Consider the following 27,240-nt stretch of genomic DNA (forward strand, 5'->3'; position numbering starts at 1 on the left):
ACAGTGTTGGGGATAAGGCTGACTGTGAGGAAAGATCTGTGGGTTCACCTTCCACAGAACTTAAGTGTGGCAGTGCAGGCCCTGGCCTAGCTTGGAAAATGGACTGCAGAGACAAAAGGGACCACAGGCTAAGCAAGAAGTCTTAATGGCACTAGGAAGTATTCAACCTCTGTGTATCAACTGTGCATCATTGTAAAACTGAATCCAAAGCTGCTGGGACAATGGCTGAGCCTTTGCATGACCTTGAGGAAAGCAGCTAGTGAAACACTTTATTTGGTGTATGGAGGAAGGAAGGAGGTCCAGAGGATTTTAAAGTATATTTTTGAGTGATCTGAAGTATCTTTTCAGCCACTACCCAATCAATCTCAGTCCTGAACACAGCATCCTGTGCATGTGTGTGATACAAAGCTCCAGACTTTCTCCTTAAAGAAAGAAGCAACAAGCCAAGGACAACATGTTCCTTGGCAGTGGGCATTGTACTGTTGTTGCTTAGATGGACTTTGAAAGCATTGATTGCTTGCAGGGCATTAAGACTTCTTTTCATTCTAAAGCTGTGCATCAGAAATCATCAGTGTTTGAGAAATGGGATGGAGGTGGCTTGCACATTCCTCATTGCAACATGGCAAGCCTAGGGAGACAGCAGGTTGTTTTTGTTTTCCTGAGACATCTCCAGCATTGCCTGTACTCTGGGATAAGGAAAGAAGAGAGTACATGGAAAGGGGAGATTGTGTCACCAGGTCCTAAGACAGGAGTGAAAAACTCACAGATTTCTTTGACTAAGCTACTGTAGTATCATAGTTAACTGCAGTTTTCTTTGAAAGCAGCTGGCTCATGTTACAGAGACTCTAGTCCAGCCTGTGAGTTGTCACTGAATAGGCACTGATTAAATTCCAAAGGATCTTGTACATGTTTGAAAAGGTTATCTCTGCATGCAGAACAAGCACCTCATACTGCTGGGATCCCCCTCATAGCAGGGATGGCCAGCCCTTGATTTACCCATAGGTAGCTAAGCCTTTACATGAGAGAACAAATACTGTATAAATACTGTATTGGTTAAATGTTTCTTCAGAGTAACTGAGTTAACAATCTGGTTTAGGTTTTTTACACTGTATTATATTATTAAAAACTAATTTTGTAATCAAGCAGCACTTGTTTTGATTCAGTTTTACTTCAGAATAATCTATCTGGGTATGTTATTTGCTTATTGAATTTTGAAATTGAATTTCAGCTATGTTTTACAGCACAGCCAGGATGTCCTATAAGGAAATATAAGGCTATTGTAATTTAAAAAGCCAGGGACTACTGATAAGCCTGATATTTAAATGAAAAAAAAAAGTCCAGTGCTGATCAGTTACAATATATTTTGTTTTATCTTGGTTGGAGTGTGGGGACTGTCTCTGCTTGTTCATGGTCATGGTGAGTGCCTTAATTGTTCCTCTTTTTATCCTTTGAGGCTAAAGCTGAGGAAAATATCTTTGGTTTATTTTTGTCACATATCTAGTGATTGGAAGTGAAGCTAGTTTTGAAAGAAGCATTTAATTTTCTTGCTTATATTCAGGATGAGGTGAAACAATGTAAGTTTTGTTGTGGCTTTCTAAAGCAGTGGGAAATCTCAGAGTTATTGTGTTCATTTCAGTATCAGTTCAGCAATTTGCTTCAAAACCAAAGATCTCAGAATGTGCTTTGAGGCATTGTGCTATTGATGCCTTGAGTTTTAGCTTTTGTATTTTTCAGATTCTCTTAGTGTGTAATTCTCTCTGCTTAGTGTCTAACTGTGAAACTTTCTATTAGGTGTTAGTAAGTTCTCTTCACATGGTAGTTGGACAAAACAATCCCTTCCCAGTTGGAGAATCAAGGACACCCCTTAGCCAAAAAGCAGAAACAACAGCAAAGGGAAGGGGGCAAGCCAGGGGGCTGAGACTTCATAACCTGGGAATGTGGTTGGACAATTGACCCCAATATGTAGATGAACCAAAACTTAGTGTAAAAACTCATGACCAGGATCCATCTTGGATTTGATTTGGATGTAGACCCAGCCAGGCTCTTGCACTTCCCAAGGTGTATCCTTTCAATGAATACCTATTTTATCTCTTTTGCTCTGTCTAGTCTCTGTTCCAGATCATCCTTTCCAGGCATCACTATTGCTTCAGCTGTATTCTGCAAAAATCAAGTAAATGCCTTTGTGCCTTTCACTATTCAGAAGTCATTTTTGTTGGGGAGGAGTGTGTATGGATATGCCGGTAAACAGCATCCTCTCTGGTTAGTGTCTGGCCAAAGTGCTCTGTGTTTTTAGGCAAGGTGTGCTCAGATTTCACAGTCCCTGGGCTGGCTGATGCATGCTACCCTCCCAGAGAGGTTAAACCAGAGTCTCCAGAGGCTGCTCTGCTCCAGGAGTGCCATGCCAGAGGCTGCTCCTGCCTGCCCCTAACTGCTCAAAGGCTGCTGCTGCTCAGACAGTGCTCAAACACCCCCAAAGGAATGGCATGAGGCTGTCAGGGGAGGTTTAGGTTGGATATTAGAAAAGGTTCTTCCCAGAGGGTGGCTGAGCACTGGAACAGGCTCCCCAGGGCAGTGGTGGCAGCACCAGCCTGACAGAGCTCAAGAGTGTTTGGACAATGCTGTCAGGCACAGGGTGTGACTCTTGGGGTGTCCTGTGCAGGGCCAGCAGCTGAACTCAGTGACCCCTGAGGATCCCTTACAGCTGAGCATATTCTGTGGTTATGTATGTGCCAAGTTATGCCTGCCTGTGGCTATGAAACCCTAAGATAGAGTACGCAGTGTGCAGCCTTTCTCAGTCACTCATTTCTGTGGGGTGCTTATTGTTGCAGTGTTCACATAAATTGCCTTCATGCTACCTGCACACATTGGAATAAACTGCTGATTTGGATCTCCTTATGTAAAAAGTTGAAAACTCCCATTTGTTGGTCCACAGCACTTCACACCTGCATGCATGGGTGTGCTTCCCATCACTCCAGAAGCTGCTCCTGATGGCTTTGGCTGCAGTACTTCATGTGCTTCCACTCAGCATCTCCAGGTAAATCTGTTTAGGGTTTCAACCTCTAGCTACACAGGAAATGCAAACAGTTATGGTAGTTGTCTGTCTAAAAGTTGGTGTAAATGGCTTGCTTGCCATCACAGAGGTACTTTGTAGTGACTCCTCCTGGCATACTAATGGAGCAAGCAATTACTTGAATCTTAAAACCATCTTTTTTTTTCCCACCTCTGACTCAGACAGAAGGCAGCTTCTGCAACAGAGTGGAAAGGGACAAGCAGACAGCAGAGTCTCCTTCACCACCTGACTCTGCCTTCCTCCCCACGCAGACCTATCTCATATGCAGAACCAGGCAGAGCCCCCAGGGAAAAATAGCATCTAATCAGAGCCCTGGAAGCAGAGCGCGTATGCACGCAGGTGCTGGAGCGAGGTCACACAGTCTCCAATTTGTGTTCTATTTCTGAAGCCTGGAGTACTCAAATGACATTTTTCTTTCCTTCTTTCCCTCCTGCTCCCAAACCTTGTTTATTATATGTCTAACTACTCAAGGCCTGATGATTCTGTCATGTTTATTCATAAGCTGGTGAGAAGAAAGGATAGATAGCTAGATCTAAGCTACAGTCAGGATTTTATTAGCTTACCAACTCTGCTTGCAAGGAGGATTGCAAGTGACCATTGCTGGAGGGTGAGAAGCCTTTTGGCTGAGCCCAAGTGAGTGTAAATCCTGAGCTGCAGCTCTCCAGGTGATAACTTTGCTGTTTGTTGGAGGGTAATATTTGTTACGTCCCTTCTATCTTTCCTTATTAACCTGTTGAGATAAAGCTGGTGTTTTATGTAAATAAGTCCAAGAGGGAAAGTGTTAAATAGTAAAGTATTACTGTTTAAATCTGTAAGAAATTTACCATCACATGTGATGCATGTAATTTAAAAAATGGATAGAAGGATGTAAGAGTGGAGGTTGCCCCACAACCTAAGAAGCATGGGGCTTGTCTTACACAAACCAGAGTGTTCCCTACACCAACACCTCCCCAGAGTTCTTCCATTTCTCAGAACTTAAAGTTGAAAGTAATTAGAAGAGAGATAGAATGAATGGTCCTAATCTTTGGCCACTATTTTCCATTTGTTAAAGTGTGATAACAATTTTATATCAGGTAGCTGAAGTCTGGAATTAGTCTCTGTCTGTTGTTCAGTGATAACATTTTCCTGGGTTACTCCCAGACTCATAAAACATCATCAGTCCCAGGAAAATCTAACAAGGACATGTGCTTGGATGAGAACTCTGCTGGACTGAAATATTAAACAATACCCATTTACAGCACTGATAGAAACTGGTAATTTTTTGTTGGATAGTTGCACTTGTGCCTCACAGCTCAGGGATTCCATGGGCCACTGATGCCAGCTGGGCTGTGGTAAATTTTGGGCTTGGGCATTTAGGTCAAACCTGTTTTAATCTGTCTAAAATAGTTGCTTTCCACAGTTCATGCATATGGTCAGCTTCCCTTTCAGTCATTCAGTAAAGTACTGTATAGCAATTAAAAGTATCACTATAGATTTAGACTTTTTCTTGGTCTCTGCATATTCCTCTATGCAAAGGTCTCTGTAACCTCTTAAGGGCTTTCTGGGAAAGAGGTGAGATTTTTTTTTTTTTTTTACAGGTCTATAGTCTAAACTGCCATAATAATCTTTTATATTATATATAAGCACCACTATTTACCATAAAGAGCTCAACAACTAAAGTACTGTCTGCTGCATGCCCTTTTGAGATAATTTTTGCTGGTTGGCTCAGTCCTTCAGAGTACATGTGTTCTTCCTTCTTTGCAATGTTTTTGTGTCCATAAAGGGCAAGAAAGGATGTGTTTATTTTTACCCATTTAGGAAGGGATAAAGCTTAGATCAGATATGGGACTGGAGTTCAGCACTTGAGTAGCAACACTTACAAAGGCTGATCAAGACAAGTGAAATTGGATTTTGTTATCTTGTGTTAAAGGCTCAGGCATGCTCATATCTTTAAAGCATTAAAAGCTAAATGTCCTCAGATTCAAAATTCTTTAGGCAGGAGAAATGCTAATGTGAATGTTAGCTACAAGCCTATTTTGCTATGAAGCTCCATTAACTCGTTGAAAATGTTTTTCCAACACCTTAAAGCTATTAATACCTTGACTGAGAAATTTGTTTGGAGATATTACTGCACACTGATGTAGCATTTTTAACAACCCTGCCTAGGAAAGAGAATATTGGCTGGTTTACACAGACTCAAGTGGCTCGATAAGTGGGTAAGAGATGCATGTGACATGTTGGGAAACCACTTAGAGAACAATAGCCAAGGTCACTCCTTGTCATGTCTGCAGCGTGTGGCAGAGCCACAGAGCCAGAACTCCCTCTCCTGCTCTTGCAGACAGGGGAAATGTGAACTCCTCTTCACAGAGCCATGCATAAATGGATTGCCTTCAGAAGAGGAGGACTGGGTGGCAGGAGCTGGTTACTATGGCTCTGTGCATTGCTCACTCTAAAGGGAGGAATCAAGCCAACAATCACTGTGTGATAGTTGATCAGCTATATTTGTGTGTGAAGGAAGCTCATTGCCAGCAGCTGTGTGAAGGTGTCGTGATGAAAACCCAACTTGGCTCATGCCACTCAAGGACTTGGTGACTTTCATGCCTGTAAAGCATTGCAGACTGAAAGCAGCAAAATCTATTGGGAACAGCTCCTTTGTCCTCCTTAAGCCTTTTTTTTTTGCTCTGCAGAGAAGTTTCTTCTTTTCTGTGCCCTTAATGATCATAGTAAACAGAGATCATAGAAGCCTCTGGAAAGATCACCTGGTCCACCCTGCCATGGGAAAGGGAGCCTAGGTGGGATTGTATAGCACCTGGTCCAACCACATCCTACAACTTTCCAGCAATGGGGTCTCTCCTGTCCCTGGGGAGATTATTCCACTGGAGTGGAAATGGCACATCATGATGCTGGCTTGGAAATTAAGGAGGTGCAAGCAAGCCTGGGCTCTGGGGTACAGAAAAACTACTCCTAAATGTGTTAGTTTCATAGTCCAGCCTGCAGCCAGCCACTAACTTGTTGGACTGTGATCAGAGCCACTTCTCCTTTGTCAAATGGCATTAGAAATCATCAGTGAAGGCAAAAGTCGTGTGGATTGTGAGACATCTGTAGCACAACCACAGCCTTATTTTTGTTGCTTACAAATTTAAAGTCCTTTTCCTTTCCTTTTTTAAGCTACCCACTGAAGCTAGAGGTCCTGTGGAGTACCTAGCAAATTGTGTTGCAGGGTGGCTGTTGGTGGCTGCCACAGGGGGCACTGGATTCCTCCTTTATCCAGTGCTGCACAAGCAGGTAAGTTTGATAGGTGAGGGGTTAAGCCAAGGCTGTTACCACCAAAGGCTTGCTGAAGCTCTTGTTCCTGTCTCCAGTGCCCAGATTTTCATGCAAGTGGGAGCAGTGGCCTTGGGTGTGCTCAGCAGGTGGTTGGTAGCATACAGCCCAAGCCCATGGAGCACTTCTATTACCTGCTGCCACTTGTAATTCCACTGTTAAGGGTGAAGAGGGTTTTGCACTTCAAATAGGGGCTGGATCTTTAATCCCAATGGCAAATAGAACATATTTGCTGAGATGTAAAAGCTTGCCTTTCAAAAATTAAATAGGTTGTTGCAGTCTACAAATATTTTAATTAGCCTGAGTTCAAATTAATTAAAAACTGTCATTTAAAGAATTAAGCGCTTGCAGGTTTTACAGAGTTTTGGATGATCTTAATGGAATAAAAAAGACACTTGGAACTTTCCACATAATTAAAAATAATTGAAATCTTCTGCCTGCATGTATATGAATAAATCAGCTAATAATTAAGCTAAGTTATTAGCAGTGGCTGTATTTAATGTTACATCTAGAGTATAGCCTAAAAAAATTTAACTAGTTCCACCATGAAATTGGAAATAATGCAATTTACCATCAGTCTTCTGCAGTGGCTGGAATGTCACTCTTATGGGGAGACAGAGAACACACAGACTTTCACTGGTGGATTAGCTGTGTCACTTAGCTTTAGTCTTTAAAGGTTAAATAGTTTAATGGTTGAATGGCTTGCATGTTTCTGCTTGAAATGTCCCCTCACACCACTGAGACCTTGCCTGCTGCTGGGAATGAGGGAGAACCACAGAGAACATTTGGTGCTGCTAGGATCCCTCCAGCATTTCTATGTAAATGTTCTCCCTTTAGAGAAAAAAATGCCCTAAGCCATATGAAAAGCCAAACCCATGTGGAATGGGCTTTGTGCAGGTTTGACTGATGCTTCAGTCAGGCAAACCAGGTGCCAGCCTCTTTAGGGGTTGGTGACTGCTGGTTGTCTTATACTTCTCCAGTGGCTCTGCCCTTAAAATAGCACTCTGCTGCTTCAGGAGGACAGAAATCTTGTACAGGAGCCCCAGCTGGTGCCTCTCATTCAGTCTCCACACAGACATTTTGAAATAGGAACTTCCTGAAGAGGAAGGAAAAAAACCCCTGATAAAATGAATGAATGCTAGTGATTACTCATTCAGTGAATCCAGAAAGGTGGAATCAGCTCTAAAAAGGCTCATAGGAATACAAGCAGATGCCTGAGTCACAATCTGTCCTCACTGTGCCACAACATGAAGAATTTTTGAAGGCTGTAGCTGCATGTTTCTTATTTCAATTCAGTTGGGCTTCTTTTTATCTCATCTCTTAATTTCCTGGATTAGTGATGCTTGATTGGAGACTATTGGAGGCAACATCATTGTCATATTCCTAACTGTTATTCTGTCCTTAATATTTTACTTCGAGCTGAGTGCATAAATGCTGGGCTGGATTTACTTCACTGGCTGATCAGAAATACCATTGGTGTGGGAGGGTGGTATATATACTCTCTGTATTTGCATTTTTAATATTAATGATCTGTTCTTATCATCAGTTCACACAGAATTTTAAGCTTTTATTTTATTTAGAGACTCTAATCTTTTATGCCTAGGAAGATATTCTCTTAGCAAGTACTGGATTCCTTTTTTTGATATTTGAGATCTGCAAAGAAACTCTTATAAATATGGCAAGTGCTGAATCTTGTGAATTATGTCAGTGCTTAATATCTTTAGTCAGGTTGGAGTAGGTGAAGTGTCCACACTGTTCTTTCAGTGAAGGGTTCATTTTGGGGAGGAAGGGGATATCTTTGAAGACATTAGTGAATAAAGGAGAAATAAGATTGAAACAAATCTCTGCTAGCTGTTCTTTTCTGCCTTTGTAAATGTGGAACCACAGGCAAGGAGGTCTCTTGGTGTTCTGCTTCTGCCATGTGCTTTCCCCAAGCCCAAGAAGAGAAGGGTGTGAACGGAGATCACAGGTCACCTCCTAGAGCATCTTGTCCTTAGATGAGGGCAGGGACAGAAAGGAGGTGACTCTGGGGAAAACCAAATGCTCTGAGTTTGCCCAGGTATGGCTGAATGACTGGTTTGGGTTCTCTTTGAGTGTCCCCTTCCAGCAGCTCTTGTGGCTGGGTCCCCTTGCCCCACACATCTGTGCTCCCCATGCTGGACAGGGGACACAGACAGCAGCCCCCTCCAGTGAGGGGGCACAGTGCAAAAATACCTTTCTGCTGCTAATACCTCTTCACTCCTGGCTCTGATAGCAGGGGTAGGAGACACTTATTGGAGATAACAGGGCTCTGGCAGGCTCTGCTGATCCCAGAGCTGGGCTGTTGTGAAGGCACTCAGGCTGCCCTTTTTTCCATGTCATGGCTTTATCAGTGATTCAGGGTCAGGGGTGTGGAGCTCATCTCAGCACAGCCCCATGTGACATGTCACACATTGTTACTGCTAGCAACTGAGACACTGGGAATAGGGAGAGTGTGGAAGGTTCTGTTTCATTTGTCCTTTTGGAACCTTCTCCCATAAGCTTCATACTTTTCTTAAACTCTCATTAAAACACATCTTGAATCTGTAGTCTGAAAGACTCTGTCCCTCCTGGTTAAGGAAGTACTTGGGTCTGAACTTCATGTATATGCTATGAAAAAATCATTAAGACCTGTCTAAATTGCATGAATATGGGACAGAATGGTGCCTACTGTTGGACTTGGTCTTAAATCTCATTTGGTTTATTATTTCTGGGGAATGAATCTATATATCTGCTTTCTGATTAGTTCTCTCATTGCAATAAATTCTGCTAGTTGGTGTCATACTTTAATGGGCATGCTTTTTACCTGACAAGGTACACACATCCCATGTGGCACTAGAAAACTGTAAGCATTCAGGTGTATCCAGGACAGTTTTCCAATTGTTGCAAATAGCTAAAACTCAAATCTGTGTGTCCAGTGAAGAGTGAGCCAATCTCTTTTCACTGTAACTGGAAGTATAATGGAAATTGCTATTGCCTTTGAATGTATCTCCTATTCTGTTGTGAACAGCAGTGCCAATTAGTGCACTGCTCCTTACATGTGCAGCATCCAAAATCTGCTCGTCTCGTTCTTGAATAAGCTGCTTGGGTAAGAAACAACTTGCTATTCGTTTTCACACAGGTAAAATTCCCCCTTTTAGAACCAAGTAAGTGTGACAAAGCTGGCCCATGTCATGAGAAGCCTGTTTCCCCATGGAGAAGGGTGGGATTTGCTCTGAGGGCATTGTCAAATTCCTGCAGCCCTATTGCCTGGACAATTCTGGTCCAACATGACCATGAACACACTGCCTAGTCCTTCTTCTTTGAAGGTAATCAGCTAGTGACTAAATGCCTCATTATTTATATGGATGTAGCCCCTACCTTTGCCTCAGTTTCCCTTTCCTAGGTGTCAGCAATTCTTCCATCACACTTTTTGTGTATTTAATTTGATTGTCCTTCTGATCATGGATGCTTCTGCATATCTTGAATTATGGAGTGTCAGTAATGGATGAAGACAGGCATCCAGGCCATGCTGGCAATCCAGTGGAAACCACCTGGACTTTAGATCTGAAGTTCCTTCCCTGTGGTTCTGGTGCACATTTGGGTGATGACATCAGGGGAGATTTTTCTGCTCTGGAAAATCCCTGTTCATCAACTGCAGTACAAGAAGAACCCGAGATTCTACCAGGACCATATTGCTTGACAGGCAAGAGGCAGAATAATCCAGCCAAAAAAATATAGATCCCTTTCTCCTTTCCTTTCCTTTCCTTTCCTTTCCTTTCCTTTCCTTTCCTTTCCTTTCCTTTCCTTTCCTTTCCTTTCCTTTCCTTTCCTTTCCTTTCCTTTCCTTTCCTTTCCTTTCCTTTCCTTTTCCTTTCCTTTCCTTTCCTTTCCTTTCCTTTTCTTCTTTTCCTTTCCTTTCCTTTCCTTTCCTTTCCTTTTCCTTTCCTTTCCTTTCCTTTCCTTTCCTTTCCTTTCCTTTCCTTTCCTTTCCTTCCTTTCCTTTCCTTTCCTTTCCTTTCCTTTCCTTTCCTTTCCTTTCCTTTCCTTTCCTTTCCTTTCCTTTCCTTTCCTTTCCTTTCCTTTCCTTTCCTTTCCTTTCCTTTCCCTTTCCTTTCCTTTTCCTTTCCTTTCCTTTCCTTTCCTTTCCTTTCCTTTTCCTTCCTTCTCCCTCTCCCTTCCTCCTTCCCTTCCTTCCCTCTCCCTCTCCCTCCTCCTCTCCCTCTCCCTCTCCCTCTCCCTCTCCCTCTCCCTCTCCCTCTCCCTCTCCCTCTCCCTCTCCCTCTCCCTCTCCCTCTCCCTCTCCCTCTCCCTCTTCCTCTCCCTCTCCTCCCCTTCCTCCTTTCCCCTTATATTTTTTTTATAAAGCATATTTTCAAACCCCAAAATAACCCATATTTTTCTCAAAGTTCTGTGTTAAATTTTTCAGTTAGCCTCTTGCTGTAAATTTGGATTCCCAGGAAAACATCAGGTTGGTTTTTAAAGCATGATATACATTTTTCTATCACTATATCAACAAAAATGTGTTTTTGTTGCCCTGCAGGAGTTTTTGTTATGATCTCATTCTCTCCTCTAGCAGAAGCAAGGCACAACCACCAGACCTACAGAATGGCATCTGAAAATGTGAGATGAACCCACAGGGTGATAAACAGACCTTCAACCAAGACTGTTCCCAAATGCTCTGTTTGTGAAGAGATTTAATAGATGGACCTGATGGTGAGAAGTTCCTGTGGGACAGGCTGCACAGATCCAAATCCAAGATTTTCTGTTGAGTGAATTTTGGTGAAAATGAGTCACTCAGCTGGGCTGGTGGTCTTGTCAAACAAGTTCTTTAGTGTTTTCATGCTGCTGGTAAAGTGAAGCTTCAGCAATCTAGCTTTGCTTCATCATGCTGGATATGTTAATATTCTCTTTCCCTTTTCTTTCCTAGACCATTGGGTGAGACCTAAAGTGCCTAAAACTATATACAGAGCTGTACATATGTACAATGTACATATACATTGGCTTTGTGCAAGAAGCCTCAAGTATATGATCTGATTTTTTTTTTTTTTTGTTTCATCTCCTTAATTTTTTTTTTTCCTGTAAAGACAAAGTGAGTATTTCAGATCTGAAAGAAAAAAATATGTATTTAAAATCAACTCAAGTCGATTCTGTTCCAACAGGATTGGCTGCTGCAGGGGATCCACTGTGACTCAGAAGAGAGTTGTTCCTGTAGGCTCACTGGCAATCTCAGCTGCTGCTCACTGCTGTGATAAAATGGGTTGTCCTCCTCAAAGGCAATGCCTGGCTGGTCTCAGTGATGGTGTCTCCCTGTGTTCTGGGCTAGGTAGGTAGTGCAGCCTTGCTCCTGTGGGATCCATGGGCTCCTCTGGGTGGTCCAGCACAGACTGTTCTCACCAGCCCTCTCTCCTGTAACTCCTGCCACCTCCTCACTCCTGGCTCTGCCCACCCCAAACAGCTGCCCCCTTTCCCATCTCTGCCCTGGGGGTTTGCTGGGGCAGGATTTCAGCTCCAGCATCAGGGGAGCACAGCAGGGTGAGTGTGCCATGGCTCTGCTGTGGCACAACAGCACTGGCAGGGTCAGTCCTGCAGGTCTCCCAAGGAAAAGCTGGTTTGTTCCAGTACTGAGCTCCAAGTGGGGAGCATCACAGCTGGGAGGGGAGAGGTTAGAAAATAAACTTGTTTTCATGTTTATAAGTCTATATATATGTATAGATATGTCTAGATATACACACAGATGTATGTATAAATATATATATCTGTGTGCCTCTCCTATATATACACATGCATGCACACACCACCAGTCACTCCAGAGTATTGCTGTTGGAGAGAAGGATGTCGTGTCCATTTTTGGAGGTGTTTAAATTCAACTGACAAAAAGCATCAAATCATTAGGCCATGTGAGAAGCACACACTTGTGCTTTTTCAGGCAGAACATAATACTTCTGGAAATGGATTTGCTTTAAAAACTGGCCTTAATATTTCAAGGAGCTTTGCTGACTGAGTTTTCAGCAGAGGTGACCAGCCCGGTGTATCCGTATTTGGAAGAAAATAATGTTTTGTTGTTGCTTACAGAATGTAAATGCTAAAAAACACACAGTCTCCTTCCTGCAGTTTTTCCTGCTATTTAGCATCATGCCAATCACATTGAGTTTATTCTGTCAGCACTTGCAAAGTTAATAAAGTATCCCCACGACAATTGTTTCACCAATTAAACTGTCTCTGCATATTTTAGTGTAGTTTGCAGTTGGCATAAGGTAAACAAAAGATAGAAACAATCCTTGACTGAAAGTTGAGTTATGACTCATAGAGTTAGAGCAGCGAAAAATTGAAAAATCACAAAACCTCCTGTGTCTAAAGGGGCATGAATATTTTACTTCATTCCCCCTCAGCTCCTCTGAAAAATAAGCTTCCACAGCAGCAAAGCCAGGCATTCAGCAAGGGCTGTACCCACCCCTACCCATACCTGAAGGGCAAGCTCTGAACCCTTGAAGCTGAAATATAAAAAAGGCAAAAAAAAGACAAGTTGTCTTGCAGGAGCTTGGCACCAGGAGCTAGAATATGTTGTGTCTGAAGACCTAGGAGTATTTTAGGACAGTGCTGCCTATTGAAATGGAAATGTGGTTTTCAGGCTGCTTGAGCAGACAGAGTGCATCATATCAGAGGCTGAAGTAGGCTAATGAAGTGCCCTGTCTTTGAAGTCAGATTGTGTAATACAAACCCTTGGGAGATTTCTATTTTTCCTTGCATTGATCAAGACTAAAATACTTCTGCTATCAGCTTGAGGATGGTTTAATGGAATTGGTGGCAGGACTACGGTAATTCCAATGACATACTAGGCAAACAAATGTTTCATTAATGAATGCTCAAAAGATCAACCTGAACTGCCTACATGCATTATTAATGCTTTTAACCCTCTGCCTTCCCCCAGTGGTTATGGATAATGCAGAGTAGTTTAAGGTGAGGGGGGAACCCAAAATTCACTAATGGCGATTAGGCTATGTGATAGCTGGGAAAAAGATGCACAGCAATTCTGAAAACATGCCATTAATCTCTGACCTGATGGGCAGGGCGGGATGCTCAAGATCACTGGAGATGGAGAACTTCCCACAGAGGGCATTGGGGGAGTGGGGGATGGGGTCAAATTTGGAGAAAGAAGAGTGACGAGGCACACGAGAAAAGCTTTCTTTCCCTCCCCTGGTACATCTCCAGAGCCAGAGAACTGAGACCATTTATTTAACTGGGCTCCTTTTTCATCTTCTTACTTTTCTTACAGCTGTGAGTCAGTCTGGGATTGATTTATCAGCGCTGTTAATCTGCTCTCAAAAGGCTGTCAGTCTCACTCCCAGAAGCCAAGCTCTCCCATTAAAAACCTGACCTATCTAAACGTCCTTCAGATACCGTAATGATGGAGTGTCAGCAGGGGAGAGGCAGCAGTGACAGCTCTGAGATGTCTGTTGTCCCAGGCTGGGCTGGGAGCAGAGCTCATCCCAGAGCTCAGTGCTTGGCATGGGATGGGAGGCTGAGACCGAGCTGGGAGGATTGGCTACACTCCTGTGGTTTGGGGGGTTAATGCTCTGCAGGCTCTGCTGACCCCATGCTGCTCAAAACAGGGAGAGGTGTCAGGGATTTGCATGTTGCTAGCAGTAGATCACGGATTACAGTGGCTTAAAAGGCACTATAAACATTTTGGGTGGCTTAGGAATGATTTCACCAGGCGTGTTTGTATGAAAGCGGATGCTTTCCACAGAGAGATTTAAATTTCCCTTCTACTGCCTCACCACACAGTAACTGTCAGCAAAGAATTAATTGAGGGAAAGCATTTCAAGTGGTGCTGCTGAAAGGAAGGTAAAGAGATGCTCCTGACACCTCTTCATGCTGCAGGAATGTGTGTCCATGGCACAGTGAGCACAGGCACTGCAGCAGGGGGAGCACAAAGGCTGGCAGAGACCTGAAAATCTCCAGTCTAATAATGGGAATCTAGCTGTCATAAACACACTTTCAATGTTCTGTTCAGTGCCAATTTTCTCATCCTTAAGAGATGTAGCAGAGTGCAACTATTTTTAAATCTAATTTTTTTCTCCCCCTTCAGTTTCTCTTAAGGCCATCAACAGCTTGAAGAATTAAGCCATGATTCTTCACAAGACAAAATGCATCATTTGTATAGAATGGGTCTGGTTTGACTCCAGGATATGATGTTAGCACCTTTCTTCTCCTAAAATTATTCCCAGATGAATGAACATTCTCATCCAGCTAAGACATTTTTGTTCCTTCCCATTTGTTTTTTAAATAGAGACTGCAACAGCAGCAGGATCCAGTGACCAAAAAGCCCCTGAGGTAAACAATAGGTTCTCAGTCTCTTTAGATGCATCTTGTGGAGTGATAGTCCTTCTGCTTTTTTGTAGAACAACCCAGAGGATCCTGACTCCAAAGATGTTTTCTCCAAGCATCTGTATCTTGAACTGGTGTCCTTCTCTCTCATTGATGTTGCTTTTCATGAGTGCCAGGTTATTACAGTAAACATTCTATTAAGAGTAGTCTAAAGGCCAGCATTTGTCAAAGCTCAGCTAGCTGGTTGATCTTTTTGTCTAAGAAAATAGAGAGGGTTCACAGCTGAGCTTCTACAGCTTTTCTATATTAGACAATATTGACACTATCTTCTGTCTAGAGCTGATAAATGTTATTGCATTCCTTTCCAATATGTAATGTTATTAAAAATAGTTTAGACACAAGAGCTCCTTATCAAAGACCCTTGTTTCCCTAGAAACAGTGACCAGCATTAACCTTTCTAAAAGTAGCCCTGCAAGAGACAAATGTCTTTGGTTGTCCCTGTTAGAAATTTAATCTAAGGAAAATGTGCTGCAATTTCTGTTGTATACGAAGAGAAAGCAAAAAAACTCCAGAAAAGCAGAATTAATGTGCAGTAGCCATTCTCATCAGGCTAGCAAAGAAAATAAATTGATTATGTTTGAATTGGTTAGCTGTGTCCCTTTCTAAGCAACACAAGTGCTGAAATTGCTTTAGAATTAGCTATGGAAACAGTTGTTTGCAACCCCAAAAAAGAAAAGGGAGGCGTGGGAGCAAGATTGCAGTGTACATGCAGGACTGATGAAAGCTGAATATTTGCAGAACAGAAGAGATGTAAGTGATAGCAGGGTATTTGTAAGAAGATGGCTTCTTCTAAGCAATCTAGGTGGTAAATGGGAATATTGTGTTTAGAAATAAAGCTTCTGGCTGTGTGAGAGAGGAGCAAGAGGGAGAGAGTATCAGCATTTTATATCCTCATGGCTTGAAATAATCATATTCTCAGCCTTTGCAGTAGATTAATAATATCCATAAATCTTGATGATGCTTGTGATTTACCTTATTTCAGACTATGTGATCAGGAGCATCTGCTTGAGTTTGCACAACCACTCACTGTTCACTTTAGCAGCCAAAATTGCCACTTCATTTTTCATTTTTGCCAGATATAAAGCGAAAAGGTGGTGGTTTAGATCTGACACTGACACATCTGTGCTGCAGGGCACCAAACACCTCTAAAGCAGCAGGCTAGGCAGCAGTTCTGGTGTGAGTGTGACAGCCAAACTCTAGAATGTGACACAAGCTGCTTGTGTTCAGCTCCAGGGCAGGTTCCCGTCACAGATGAATCCAGACCAGGATGGAAAGCTTCATCCCTAGCTCTTAGCCCTGTCTCTGCTCCCTAGCAGAGCATTTTCTTCTCCAGTCTGCCAGGAGGTGAGCATGTCTGTAGCACAGCAGTAGTGATTCTCAGTCTCTTGGTTGCATTCCCCAAATGCTAAAAATACCAAGTTACTAAAGTGCTCAAATCCTCAGTGCTGCCACATCAATCTCCTGTCTTTGAGCCTATCACTTCCAGAAATTCCTGTTTCTTACAAACCAGCTTTGTCTGTACAACCTGTCCCTGTCCAGTCATCAGCATAACAGCTTTAAAAATAGCAGACTCACTATGCAGACATTTTCCTTCTTGCCTGGTCACAAACCAAGCCACTTGTTCCTGTGGGTATCTAGGAATTCAATGAAGTTGTGGATAAGCTCCCTCCTTTGCTTCCTTGGAATTGAGTTTTGTAGAGCATAAATATATTGTCTTCCCTTGTGGCCAGCAAGCATTATCCACAATATTTATTTTCCTTTCTCCTTTTATATTCAGCTTATGCTAGAACCAAAGAAAACCTATATATCTACCTGTGCTGGTAAAAACAAATCAATCTGGCTGTGTCAGTTGTTTTGTTATTTATGGGTTGCAATGAAATGAGACCTGAATTACTCATGGTGCTTTTTTCACAGGAAAAATGAGTTTACAATAAAAAGGCCAGACATTGCCTAAATCGAGACTCATAAATTAGTTTCCTGAAGCAAAGGACTCACTAAAATTGATGCTTATTTTGTTTCTTACCTGTGATTCACTTTACAGAGTCAATACATTCTTAGATTTCTTCCCTGTCTTGCTTTGTTCATAAACTGGGAAACCCATGTGTATTTCAACCCTGAGCCTATAGTCTTGGCATTAAAACTCCTGGGGGCCAAAAAGGGATTTAAAGCCCTTGGCTGGGATGTGAGAACCCACATCCTAGCCTTGTTGCTTGAAGGGAATTTGGCTCACATAACCAAATTCCCTTAATAATCACTTATTCCTGCTGCAAAAGTCCACGGTAATTAAGTTCTAAAAGCCTTGGAAAAGCAATACTTGCCCTAGTGAAAACACAGAAGCAGGAAAGGCTTCTTCCATGAAGTCATGGAGCAAGAATGGTGTGGCTAGGGGTGGCCAGGACAGAGAGTGCCACTCCCCACTGACATTCCTGCCCCCCTTCGTCAGGGCACAGCCACACGTGTCCCCTCCTTGGGAATTGTCTCCTCAGCTGGGATCCAGGGACAAATATAGGCATGGGGGGAAACTGCTGATGCCTTTACACAGTTATCAGCAGTGACCTTGAGATAGGAGCATATAAAGTCTGGACCAGGCAGAGCTGTGACACTTTCTGTGTGCTCTCCAGGGTGAGTACCAACCTCTCTCACTTTTAAGTGTGGGTGCTGTGTTCTAACACTGTACTGTGGGTTTGATATGATTAAGGTTTTCATGTGGCTTAAAGCTTTAGCCTCAGTATCAGTAAACATCTAACCTGTGGTAGTCACTGTAGGATGCTTCTCAAGTGGTAAAAAAGCAAATACATGTTTCTTCTCTAACATCAGTGCATTCATTTAACCAGCTGGAATAACCACTTAGGGAAGTGTCAGGTCCCTTGTAATTATGCATCTGACTGAAATGATCAGCCAGTGCCTGCAAGTCATCTTTTTGCCTTCTCTGTCATTGCAAGAGATGATGGCAAATGCAATTTTCAATTTTAAGCAGCTTGTTGGTTGGAGGCATTCCTTAATGCAGCCTGAGTTACAGCCCTTGGAGCATTACTGGGCTCCCTTTGCAGGCCAGGCAGTGCCACTGCAGCTGCTGTTGCATTATCCCTGCCTGCCCTCAGTGCTGCAGTCACTTCCAGCAGCTCCAGTAAAGACAGACAAGGTCCCTTTTTTCCAAGTCTGGATGCACCATCGAACTGTTGGTGTTGGACGTGCCACTTCACTTTGTGTAACAACAATATCAGCATCCCTGATGGAGTTGGAGATGGAATCAGCATTCCAGGGAGCAGGCATTTTCAAGCATCACCCACAGCTGATGTACAACAGCTGGCTTTTTTTGTTGTTAGCTACAGCAGAGAACACCTTTAGCTTTAGCCTTGTCTTTCCCGACTATTCTGCATTTTAAAAACAATCTTGTATCCATAAAAAACCAGAATTTCCCACTTCTTGTATCTGCTGATGGATTTGCCTTGCTGAGTTCTCTGCACCCCAAGGTGTGTGCTGCCTGGCTGAGCCTCTGCCCTAACTCCAAACCCCCAGGCTGCTGAAGGATTCTCTCCCAGCCACCAGGATGCTGCTTTACACTCGCTGTCATGGTCCACCCTGAACATGAGAGTGGGAAAGGAAAGGAGGTGATAGCTGAGGAACTGTCCATAGGAGGTCTGCAAATGGAGCCAGGCTGCACAAAAGTGATTCCAAACACCTTAGTGTTTTCTAGGACTTGTGGGAACCTGCCCTGGGTTCTAGAGATTAACACTGGAGTGGCCCCTCTGGCATTTGCATGTTTGATGTGAAATGACACTTTTGTCCTCTAACTATTCTGTTAAATGTCTGAACTGATGAAATTTCATTGCTCCACTACAGCTGAGACACACACAGAGGGCAAGAAAGGCTCTGCCATTGAGTTTTGCCTCCAACTGGGAATTTTGGTCAGTTCAGATGATGTTAAAATAATTAGCAATACTGATGCTTATGCAGGTGCTTAAACTTTAAAAAGACTAGGATTTAAAAAATTACTTTAAAATCTAGAAAAAATTAAGGCTAGTTTTCAGAAAGAAATTTTTTGCCCTACAGCAACAAGACAGAAGGTATCAAGCTTTTACTGCAGCAGTGGGAGAGGGCTGGATGTAACACTTTGGCAACTCTGCTGTCTTAGGGCTTTACATTCCCTGGGAGGAACATGTTGGGAAAAAAGCTGCCTGAGTTGATGAGGAGTTTTTATCTCTACCAGGATTTTGTTAGAAAAAAACTGAATTAAATTTTGAAAGACTACAGTGTCTGTCTTGCTAGGGGTCTTGAAAAATTATCCAGCTGCCCTGGATATTGCAGAGTAAATAAAATAAGGGAAGAGATTAACCCAAGGGTCACTTATACAGCTTTAAATAGTAGTCAAATGGTGTCCTGACTTAAAAAAAGCAAACCTGAAATTCTAAAATTGTGTGTGTGCAGCTTGTAGCAGTGGAACTTCTTTTAGACATTCTCTGGACAACATGCTGAATAGTTTATGTGTGTGTAATTATTTATGTCTGTGTCTGTAAAAAAAATTTCAAAACAAAATTAAAAACCCCAGCATATCTGTTTGATCATTTTAGAGAGTACAAAACAAATTAATTACTTGGCAGTACAAATGCATCAAATTAGTCTCACTGAGACCCATGTCCCCTGCCCTCTCTTTCATGAAAAAAGACTCCTAAACACGGTGCTCTTCTCATTTGAGAAAACAAATGTAGGAATTAGACTGGACTGATAAACTCAAAGCAATCTGAAAACATGTGAAGCTCCTGCACCAGCTCTGCAGAGCCATGTGCTCACAGCATGCCCTGCTGCAGGAGGATGCCCAGAATGGTGAATTCAGAGGGAGCAGCACCTGGGAAGCTGCACCAGCACAGGACCATATTAGTCCTGCTTGTACTGGCATGCCAATTCCTGAATCAGAGAAGAGCAGGGAGCAGAGCTGTTTCCAGCCCCAGTGCTGACTGCCTGCAGTGGGAGCGTGGGCATTCATCCCTGCAGCAGAGAAGCCTCACTCCTTGTTTCCCAGAAAAAGCCTGCCTGGGATGTACTAGAATGGGCTGAGTGGCACAGCCCCAGGGAGACCTGCAGGACAGCTTACCTTTGCTCCAGGCAAGTTTGAAAGGGGCCAGAAGAGGCCCCTGCTACGTGGTTTTTAAAATCACAGATTCCAGTGGTCCCTCCTGCTCTTGAGCACCATTTGTGCCACAAAAAAAGAGACAAAATCCTCCTATGGAGATAACCATGAACAATTTGATGCCTAGAACCCTTCAAGATCTGTCTGACTTTCAACAGAGCCCAGGAAGGGTTAAACTCAAAGTGCAGCATAGTCCCAAATCTGTGTTAGGCATTTGTGTTTAGCATTAATCATGCCTTTGTTCTGCCACGTTATGCTGAGCATTTTATATTGCCTGAAATTGTTCACAAAATAGACAACCATTTTGATTTTTTTCCCCTCTTTCTTTGGCAGACTGGGTGCCTTTGTTTTTCCTCTGTGAGCTGTGCCCCCTTGAACCCTTGCCAAGATGATGGTCGATATGTCAGAGTTTGGGGAGGCTGCTCCCTACCTCCGAAAGAGCGAGAAGGAGCTGATGAAGGCTCAGACTGTTGCCTTTGATGGTGAGTTGCAGGCTCACAGCCCTTGGTGCTGCCAGGGGCTGGTTCAGAGGGGTAAGGGTTACATGCAAATGCAGTCAAAGAAATGCAGAGCAAAGCAGGATGCAAAGCCTCCCTTGTCACTGCTGTGCTGCTGCTGTTGGAGGTAGCTGGTTCAACCAAGTTTGGGTTCCTTTATTCTGCAAAGCTGTTAAAAACTTTCAGATAGTAAAAAATAAAAATAATCTATGGCAAATAAGTGTTTATCTAGATTTAGAAGCAAGGTGTATTAGTTGTGCTCTGCTAAAAGTGGAATCATGTCTCTGTCAGTTTTAGAGAAAAACAACAGACACTGATGTTTTCTGTGGCCTCACTAGATGTCTTACTTGCTTTGCAGCCTGTAAAATAATGTGATGTTAGCTTTATTTCCCCATACTTTATTTTTCATTAAATGGGTTTCCATGAGCCCTGAGGTTTAGTAGGAAGTGTGAATACATCAATAACTGTGGCCTTTCACTATTCACAGCAGTTGCTGTAACTAAAGACCTAAAGCCTAGTGCAGCTGCTCCAAACTCTAAAAAGGCACATATGTAACTCAATGTGAGTTATTAATATTACTGTTTTTCAACACAAATCTCAGAAGAATGTGAAGGAATAAGGTTAAACCTGATAGCTGGTAGTCAAATAATGTGGGCTGGATTCTCTGAGCAGTTTGAAATTCTGTGTGTGACTTTTTAGCAAACGCCTTAATTTGGGCTTGGATCTCAGTCCCTCCATCTGCACACTGGTGATAATGATTATGGATTTCCCATGGAGACTGGGGCTTAGCCAGCATTTGTGAAATATTTTGACACCTTGTGCTAGAAGGATCTAGAGGAAGCTGAGCAGTAGTTTCAAAGGAAGACAACATTTGGGAGCCCTATGCCTTCTGCTTCATCATGCAGCTTCCCAGCACTGCCAATCTGCTGCAATCCCAGAGGTTTTGTGTTGCTTCTGCAGAAAAAAGTAATCCAGCAGTCTCACTTAGCTAGGCATGGTGCTGCTGTTTGATGCAAGGCTGTGAATTCTCAGTCTTCTTAATTTCACAGGGAAGAAGAAATGTTGGGTTCCTGATGAAAAGAAAGCTTACGTTGAAGCTGAAATTACGGAAACCAGCGAGGGCAAAGTGACCGTGCAGACAACGGATGGAAGGGTACACAGCTGTTTATATCTGATCTGTCACTAACAAGGCCAGAGCTGCAAGCTACAGAATTGTCCTGGTTTCAGCCTGGTTCATGAAATGGGCTGTGAATGGGAGGCCCCAGTAACTGATGCCAGCTCAGGGTAGGATAACACACAAAAACCACCAAGGGAAAGCCAGCAGTGCAGTGATGGGTGGGTGAGCATCAGCCACGGCACAGCCGGGGGCGGGCTGAGACTGGAGATTTGCAACCAGCCAGTTCTGGTTTGGTGCCCAGAGCTAAAAACCCAGGCTCTAGCCAAATCTCATGGCTTCTTTTGCAGCCATAGCATCGTGCTTTTATCATCTCAGCCTTCCCCCATTCTTCTGCCACCTGTGGGAATACACGGTATTGTGGATTGCAGGCAGGGATTAGGCTGGAGAACTTCCCTCAGCTGGGGGAAAAATGTGTTTTCTTCCATAAGGTGTATGAAGCAACAGAGCATCCCAGTGTAATCCAGTGTTGGTGTATCTGTTTATCTTTGCAGACCATGACTATTAAAGAAGATGATGTGCAGACAATGAACCCTCCCAAATTTGACATGATAGAGGACATGTCTATGCTGACCCACCTGAACGAGGCGTCCGTGCTGTACAACCTGAGGAAGCGATACAGCAACTGGATGATCTATGTAAGGACCCCTGCAAGGGTAGATTTAGCAACCTGGCATGTGCTGCCACTGTGTGTGAGCATGTCCTGCACTTCATGTTCATTTTACAACTCTGATAAGTCACAAAAGTGAGGGTCTTGCTCTTCACCTCAAGGAAGATGCTGCTTGGAGCTGGCTGAATACAGACACAAAACTGAATGAGCAAGATGGTGTCTGGCTCCCTAGTTTTGCTATTTCTTTTCTTAAGTCAAGGTGTTGGGGAGACCCAGTTTATTTTCCACATTCTAATATTAATTCATGTCTCCAGCCATGGAGATTTCTTTTGCTCTCAGTTAGCTGTATTCAGTTGTTTCAAATCAGTCAAAGGAATCCATTGATTTTTTACCCAATCCTGGCTCTGTTTTTTGATATTCATTAGAAGAGCAAATCCAACATTAGTCATTTTAATTCTGATTGTCAAACATTTTCTGTGTTTCTCTAATAACCCCTGTATGGACATGTAGGGCCTAATGCATAGGTTTGTTTGCAGATCAGTATAGGTAGAAAATTAAACTGACATCTTGCCTTAATCTGTTTACTGGTAGGGGTGTAAATTTCTTTTTCTTTCTAGAAAACAGACAGAGGATTCATGCCAAGGCCATCCAGGAGCATGCTCTAATGTTATTTTTAGGGGAAGGGACCTGGATTTCACCTGAAACTTTTAGAACTTAATTGAATTCAATAATTTATGTGCATGTAGTGATAGTGCCCATATGGTAATCTGGTTTCTTTGAAGATATTGCCTCAAGTTAGGCTAAGTACTTGAAAAGTTACCAGCTGACACCAATTGCCTAGGGTTACAACCCACAGCTCATTCTTTCTCAGTGACCAGGCCCCAGAGTACTAATATATATCATTCAGAGAGGAACTATAAAGAGATTTTTACCAACATGGCATCTCCAAAACCTGAAAAAGGTTCCACAGCTTTGGGGTACAACAATATGAAGTGGTTTTTCTCTTTGAATGCCCACCAGAAATTGTCTTGAGGTTCTTGCATGAAATTAATAAGGGGAGGTTGTTTCTCCACCTAAAATTTGAGTTCAAACAGGGAAGCTGTGACTTTTCACAGCAGTGTCTGTTTTCAAAATGAAATAACACCCATGGAGCAGCACAAAAGAACAAAAGCACAAAATCAGACACAAGCCTATTTGCTGCTCCTTTTTTTTACTGATGGGGATGTTTCCATTTGTGATTGGCATCTCAAAAACACTTTCCCACTTTTGAAAACTGTTTAGTATTGGTAGTTTTGGTATGAATTACAATTAGGAAGTCACTTAGCAAACCAGTAGCTTCTGAAATTCAGAAAGTCTGAAATTCAAGTCAGAATTCAAACCCAAATCATCAGCTGGCAACGCCACATCCTGCTGGTTAACCAAGACTTTTTTTCCTTACCACCTGAGTGGATTTTTTCACTCTGCCCTTGTGCACTCTCTAGACATACTCGGGTTTATTCTGCGTGACCATCAACCCCTACAAGTGGCTGCCGGTCTACAAGTCGGAGGTTGTGGCGGCGTACAAAGGCAAGCGGCGCTCGGAGGCTCCTCCGCACATCTTCTCCATCGCCGACAACGCCTACCACGACATGCTGCGGAGTGAGTGCCACTGCCTGCTGATGGGATCACTGCCTGCTGATGGGACCCTGCTGCAGGAGCTGTGCAGGAGTTCTGCAGCATGGAACTGACAGGGAATAGCCCACAGGCATAGGCTTAGCAGTCCGTGATGGTTTTATAGATGAGTGTGTTTCCAAATATTTGTTTTGTTCCTAAACTGCCCTGCCTCTGCCTGTGGCTGTCAGATTGAGCTGCCTGGCCTGAGTGAATCCATCAGCTCATAGTGGAAATGGGGCCAGGTCCCAAAGGTCTGTAATGCTTTCCCAAACTCAGAAACAAACCTCCAGTCAGTTTCTTCTCCATATCACGATGCTGATAAGATGTGTGTGTTCAAAGGCCAGTGAAGCCAAGTGTCTTGGTTTGAAAGACAGGTGTCTTCTAAGAAAGGCAGGAGACTCTCTTTGAAATGGAGGATGTAAACCCCTTCCCTCCAAATTATTATAATTTTGAAATTAAGGGGCTCTCAGGCAAAAATATGGGAACAGGAATAACCGTTCTTTACTAGGAAAATTAAAATAGAAATGCAGTAAAATAGAAATATAATATTACAAAGAACAATCTCAAAACACTGACAGAGTCAGAATACAGCCTGACACCCTGTCAGTCAGGGTGTTGGTAGCAGTCCCAGTTGGTGGCTGCATCCTCCTGCAGTGGCAGATGTGGTTCAGCTGGAGCAGTGCTCCTGCAGAAGGGTGCAGTTTTCATCTGAAGCTCCAGGGATGATATGGAAAGGTCTGGCTTTCCTCTGGAATCCAGTGGAAAAAGGCTGCTCTGATGTTCCAAATCTCAGTTTTTATCTAGGTAGGAAGGGCTTAGCTCCTCCCCTGGCTGGAGAATCTCCCAGTGGGATGATGTAATTTTATCAGTCACGCCGTGGGACTGAATGGCCCAGCAGCAGATGATATCTTTCTGTAGGGAGGATGGGCTGTGGAAAAGATAAAGATGATTGCCCCACCTTGCTTTAAATATGACCCATTAACAGAGAATATGTCCCACAGAGATAAGGATCACTGCCCTACCTGTTTTCAACAGATGATGTTAGAATACATACTTTTGGTCAGATCCTGCATTGCAACCCAAGACACCAAGCCTTGTGGGTGGTGTGAGTACTCTGCTGGCATGACCCTGACCTGTGGCAGTGTCACAGCCACTGCTGTGGCACCAACACTGTGGCAGAGAACTCCTGATTTCCCTGGGAAATTTCCTCACCCTGACCCTCACCTTACTGGGAAAAAAAGAGTTATCAGCAGAGGGCAGCAGTGATGTGCTCACACCAGGTCCAAAAGAGACTTAGACCAGAAGGCATCCTGTGACACTTGGTTCTGACAAAATGGAAAAGTGCCTTAGCTGTGAGGGGACAAAAAGCACCAGGCAGAGAGGATGTGTGTGTAGCTGCAAAGAGATGCTCTTTAATCAGATAAGGCTGCTCAATATGTAGCCTGCCATGATAACTGGAATTATAAAAAGAAAAGAGGAATTTAGGCTCGATGACTTGGGAAGCTGCCATGATTTAGCATTTGCTGAACTTGATTAATAATATATTAGGGTTGAAGAGTGTTCTAATAAATGCTTGTTTCTGATCAGGCAATTAGGCGTGGACAATAGGCTGCTTAGTTCCAGCAGCATGGCCAGCTGAAGAGGAATGCACATGCATTTTAAGGAACAGCCTGTGAAAAATGAGCAAAATTACTGGGATTGGTCTAGTATTGCAGGAGCAAAAAGGTCAGACATGAGCAAAGACACACTGAGGATTAAGAGGATAAATGTTTTCAGAACAGGAAGTTACCTTCTTTATTATAGTTTCCCAGACACAGATGAATGTGTACAACTGACAGGTATTTAATACCAATTTGAGCAAAACACAAGAGAAGGATTCAGGGCAGAGCTGTAACTTGCACTTCTGGAAATCATTCTAAATGATACCAGTTTTTATCTTTGTGTCTTTGCTTTATGTGATTATCTCCTGTCCTTGCATGACTGATTCTGGTACTCATTTGCAATTATAATAAGTGATTTGTACACTCTACTAAGTTTCTCTCTCTTTTTTCTTTTTTTCCCCTCCACAGATCGGGAGAATCAGTCCATGCTGATCACGTAAGTTCTTTTTTGACTGATTTGAGACACTGTTGCTATGAAAAACTTTTAAGAAAAAAGCCCTGATAAAATACAAGTTGACTCTTAAAATTTCAGCCAAATTGCCTGGAACTGAGTAACTGTCAATTTGGCAACCTGATGGTTAACTTGGCCTCCATGAGAAAGGAGCAGCTAAAGGTTTGATGGAGCCTGGCCCATTTCTGATCCCCATCTGGTGAACATTCCAGGCATGAAAACAACTCAGCAGGCAATTAAAACTGCTCCTTGCAGGATTAGCCTTTCTGTTGAATGTCTTCTTTGGATACAGAGGACTCCTTCTGTTCGGTGTGGTTACTCTTGCTGAAAGTCATATTTCAGAGTGTTGTATAGATGGATCAAAAGAGGGGAGATGACCAAGGCAGAAAAGAAGAGGTGACATTTACTGGCAAGCATAAAAGGATGGAGACTTGGGTGTCTCTACAAAGTTACATGTGCTCTTGAGTAATGCTGGCTAATTACTGCAGCTTTCCTCTATTTTTTCTAGCTCATTAGCTGTATATATGTATACCCTAAAGAGCTAGTCTGGATGCTTGTAATTAAACTTCATGCCCCAAAGAGAAGCTCAGTGTAGCATGGGTTTGTACAGGGCTTATGAGATGAGTTGTGTAAAGAACGAGTTACTGCTGTCATAGGGCTGCACCTCTTCATTCAGTCAATTTGATGTATTTCCACAGAAATGGCTGAGCAACAGGCTGCAGATACCAGCCTCAGTGAGTCTGAGAACAGCCTTGAGGGGGGACCTGGCTGGGCAGGGTTTAAAGGGATGAGTTGCAGCTGTTTGAACAAGGGGTTTTTTTTCCTTCCTCTAGCGGAGAATCCGGTGCTGGCAAGACTGTCAACACAAAACGAGTCATCCAGTACTTCGCCACAGTGGCAGCCCTGGGTGAGACTGGCAAAAAGAACGTAAGTCTGCTGCTGTCTGACTCATTTCAGACTCCCAAGATTCCTCTCTTGGGTACAGCTAACCTCACGAGTCTGCAGTACTGAGAGCATGCTGTTCTGAAGGGAGAAATGCACACATGAGTGTACCATGCTCCAGTTGAGGCAGAAACACCACCTCTTGTTCTGGACAGATGCTTGTTGCTGCCACTTATCTTTTTTTTTTCCTGGTACTTTCAATCTTTGCGTGTGCTAAACGTCCTTCTGATTGTGTTAAAACTGGTCAAAAGAGATGGGGAGACTGCAAAGAAAAAAAATTTTTTTTTTTTAATGGAAAATAGTCTTCAAAGAGACTAGGATTATAACTTCTCATCAAGATGACTGTTTCATTGAAAGCTTTTT

The 27,240-nt window shown here is 43.1% G+C and overlaps 2 protein-coding genes and 2 long non-coding RNA genes across 7 annotated transcripts in view; 2 read left to right on the plus strand and 2 right to left on the minus strand.

Moving 5' to 3' along the window:
• LOC306808326 overlaps positions 1–7,482 on the minus strand; it is a 13,134-nt gene extending 5,652 nt beyond the window's left edge. The window contains exons 1-3 of one of the 3 annotated variants that reach the window (XR_013775968.1): positions 6,945–7,482; positions 6,508–6,573; positions 3,634–3,800 (exon numbers count right to left, since the gene is read on the minus strand). This is a non-coding gene — a long non-coding RNA (uncharacterized lncRNA). Of the gene's footprint in view, positions 1–3,633; positions 3,815–6,507; positions 6,574–6,944 lie in introns of all 3 variants that reach the window. The other 2 variants (XR_013775969.1, XR_013775967.1) reach the window with 2 other exon arrangements.
• The window catches only part of HHLA2 (HHLA2 member of B7 family), a gene marked incomplete at its 3' end in the record, with an annotated part of 497,990 nt that overhangs the window by 420,324 nt on the left and 50,426 nt on the right, over positions 1–27,240 (minus strand). The window lies entirely within an intron of this gene.
• On the plus strand, positions 4,181–12,688 carry LOC306808320. The gene is made up of 4 exons (XR_013775965.1): positions 4,181–4,401; positions 6,218–6,334; positions 10,914–10,993; positions 11,533–12,688. It is a non-coding gene; the product is annotated as an uncharacterized lncRNA (long non-coding RNA).
• MYH15 (myosin heavy chain 15) overlaps positions 17,268–27,240 on the plus strand; it is a 47,985-nt gene continuing 38,012 nt past the window's right edge. Inside the window, exons 1-7 of one of the 2 annotated variants that reach the window (XM_079318372.1) lie at positions 17,268–17,383; positions 20,223–20,371; positions 21,436–21,539; positions 22,055–22,198; positions 23,652–23,808; positions 25,893–25,920; positions 26,769–26,862. In XM_079318372.1, coding sequence (XP_079174498.1) covers positions 20,278–20,371; positions 21,436–21,539; positions 22,055–22,198; positions 23,652–23,808; positions 25,893–25,920; positions 26,769–26,862 — 621 coding nt within the window. In that variant the 5' untranslated portion in view covers positions 17,268–17,383; positions 20,223–20,277. Of the gene's footprint in view, positions 17,384–18,647; positions 18,670–20,222; positions 20,372–21,435; positions 21,540–22,054; positions 22,199–23,651; positions 23,809–25,892; positions 25,921–26,768; positions 26,863–27,240 lie in introns of those variants that run through there. The other variant, XM_079318373.1, reaches the window with a different exon arrangement.

The sequence above is a fragment of the Erithacus rubecula genome (genome assembly GCF_903797595.1).
Source record: "Erithacus rubecula genome assembly, chromosome: 1".
NCBI lineage: Eukaryota > Metazoa > Chordata > Aves > Passeriformes > Muscicapidae > Erithacus > Erithacus rubecula.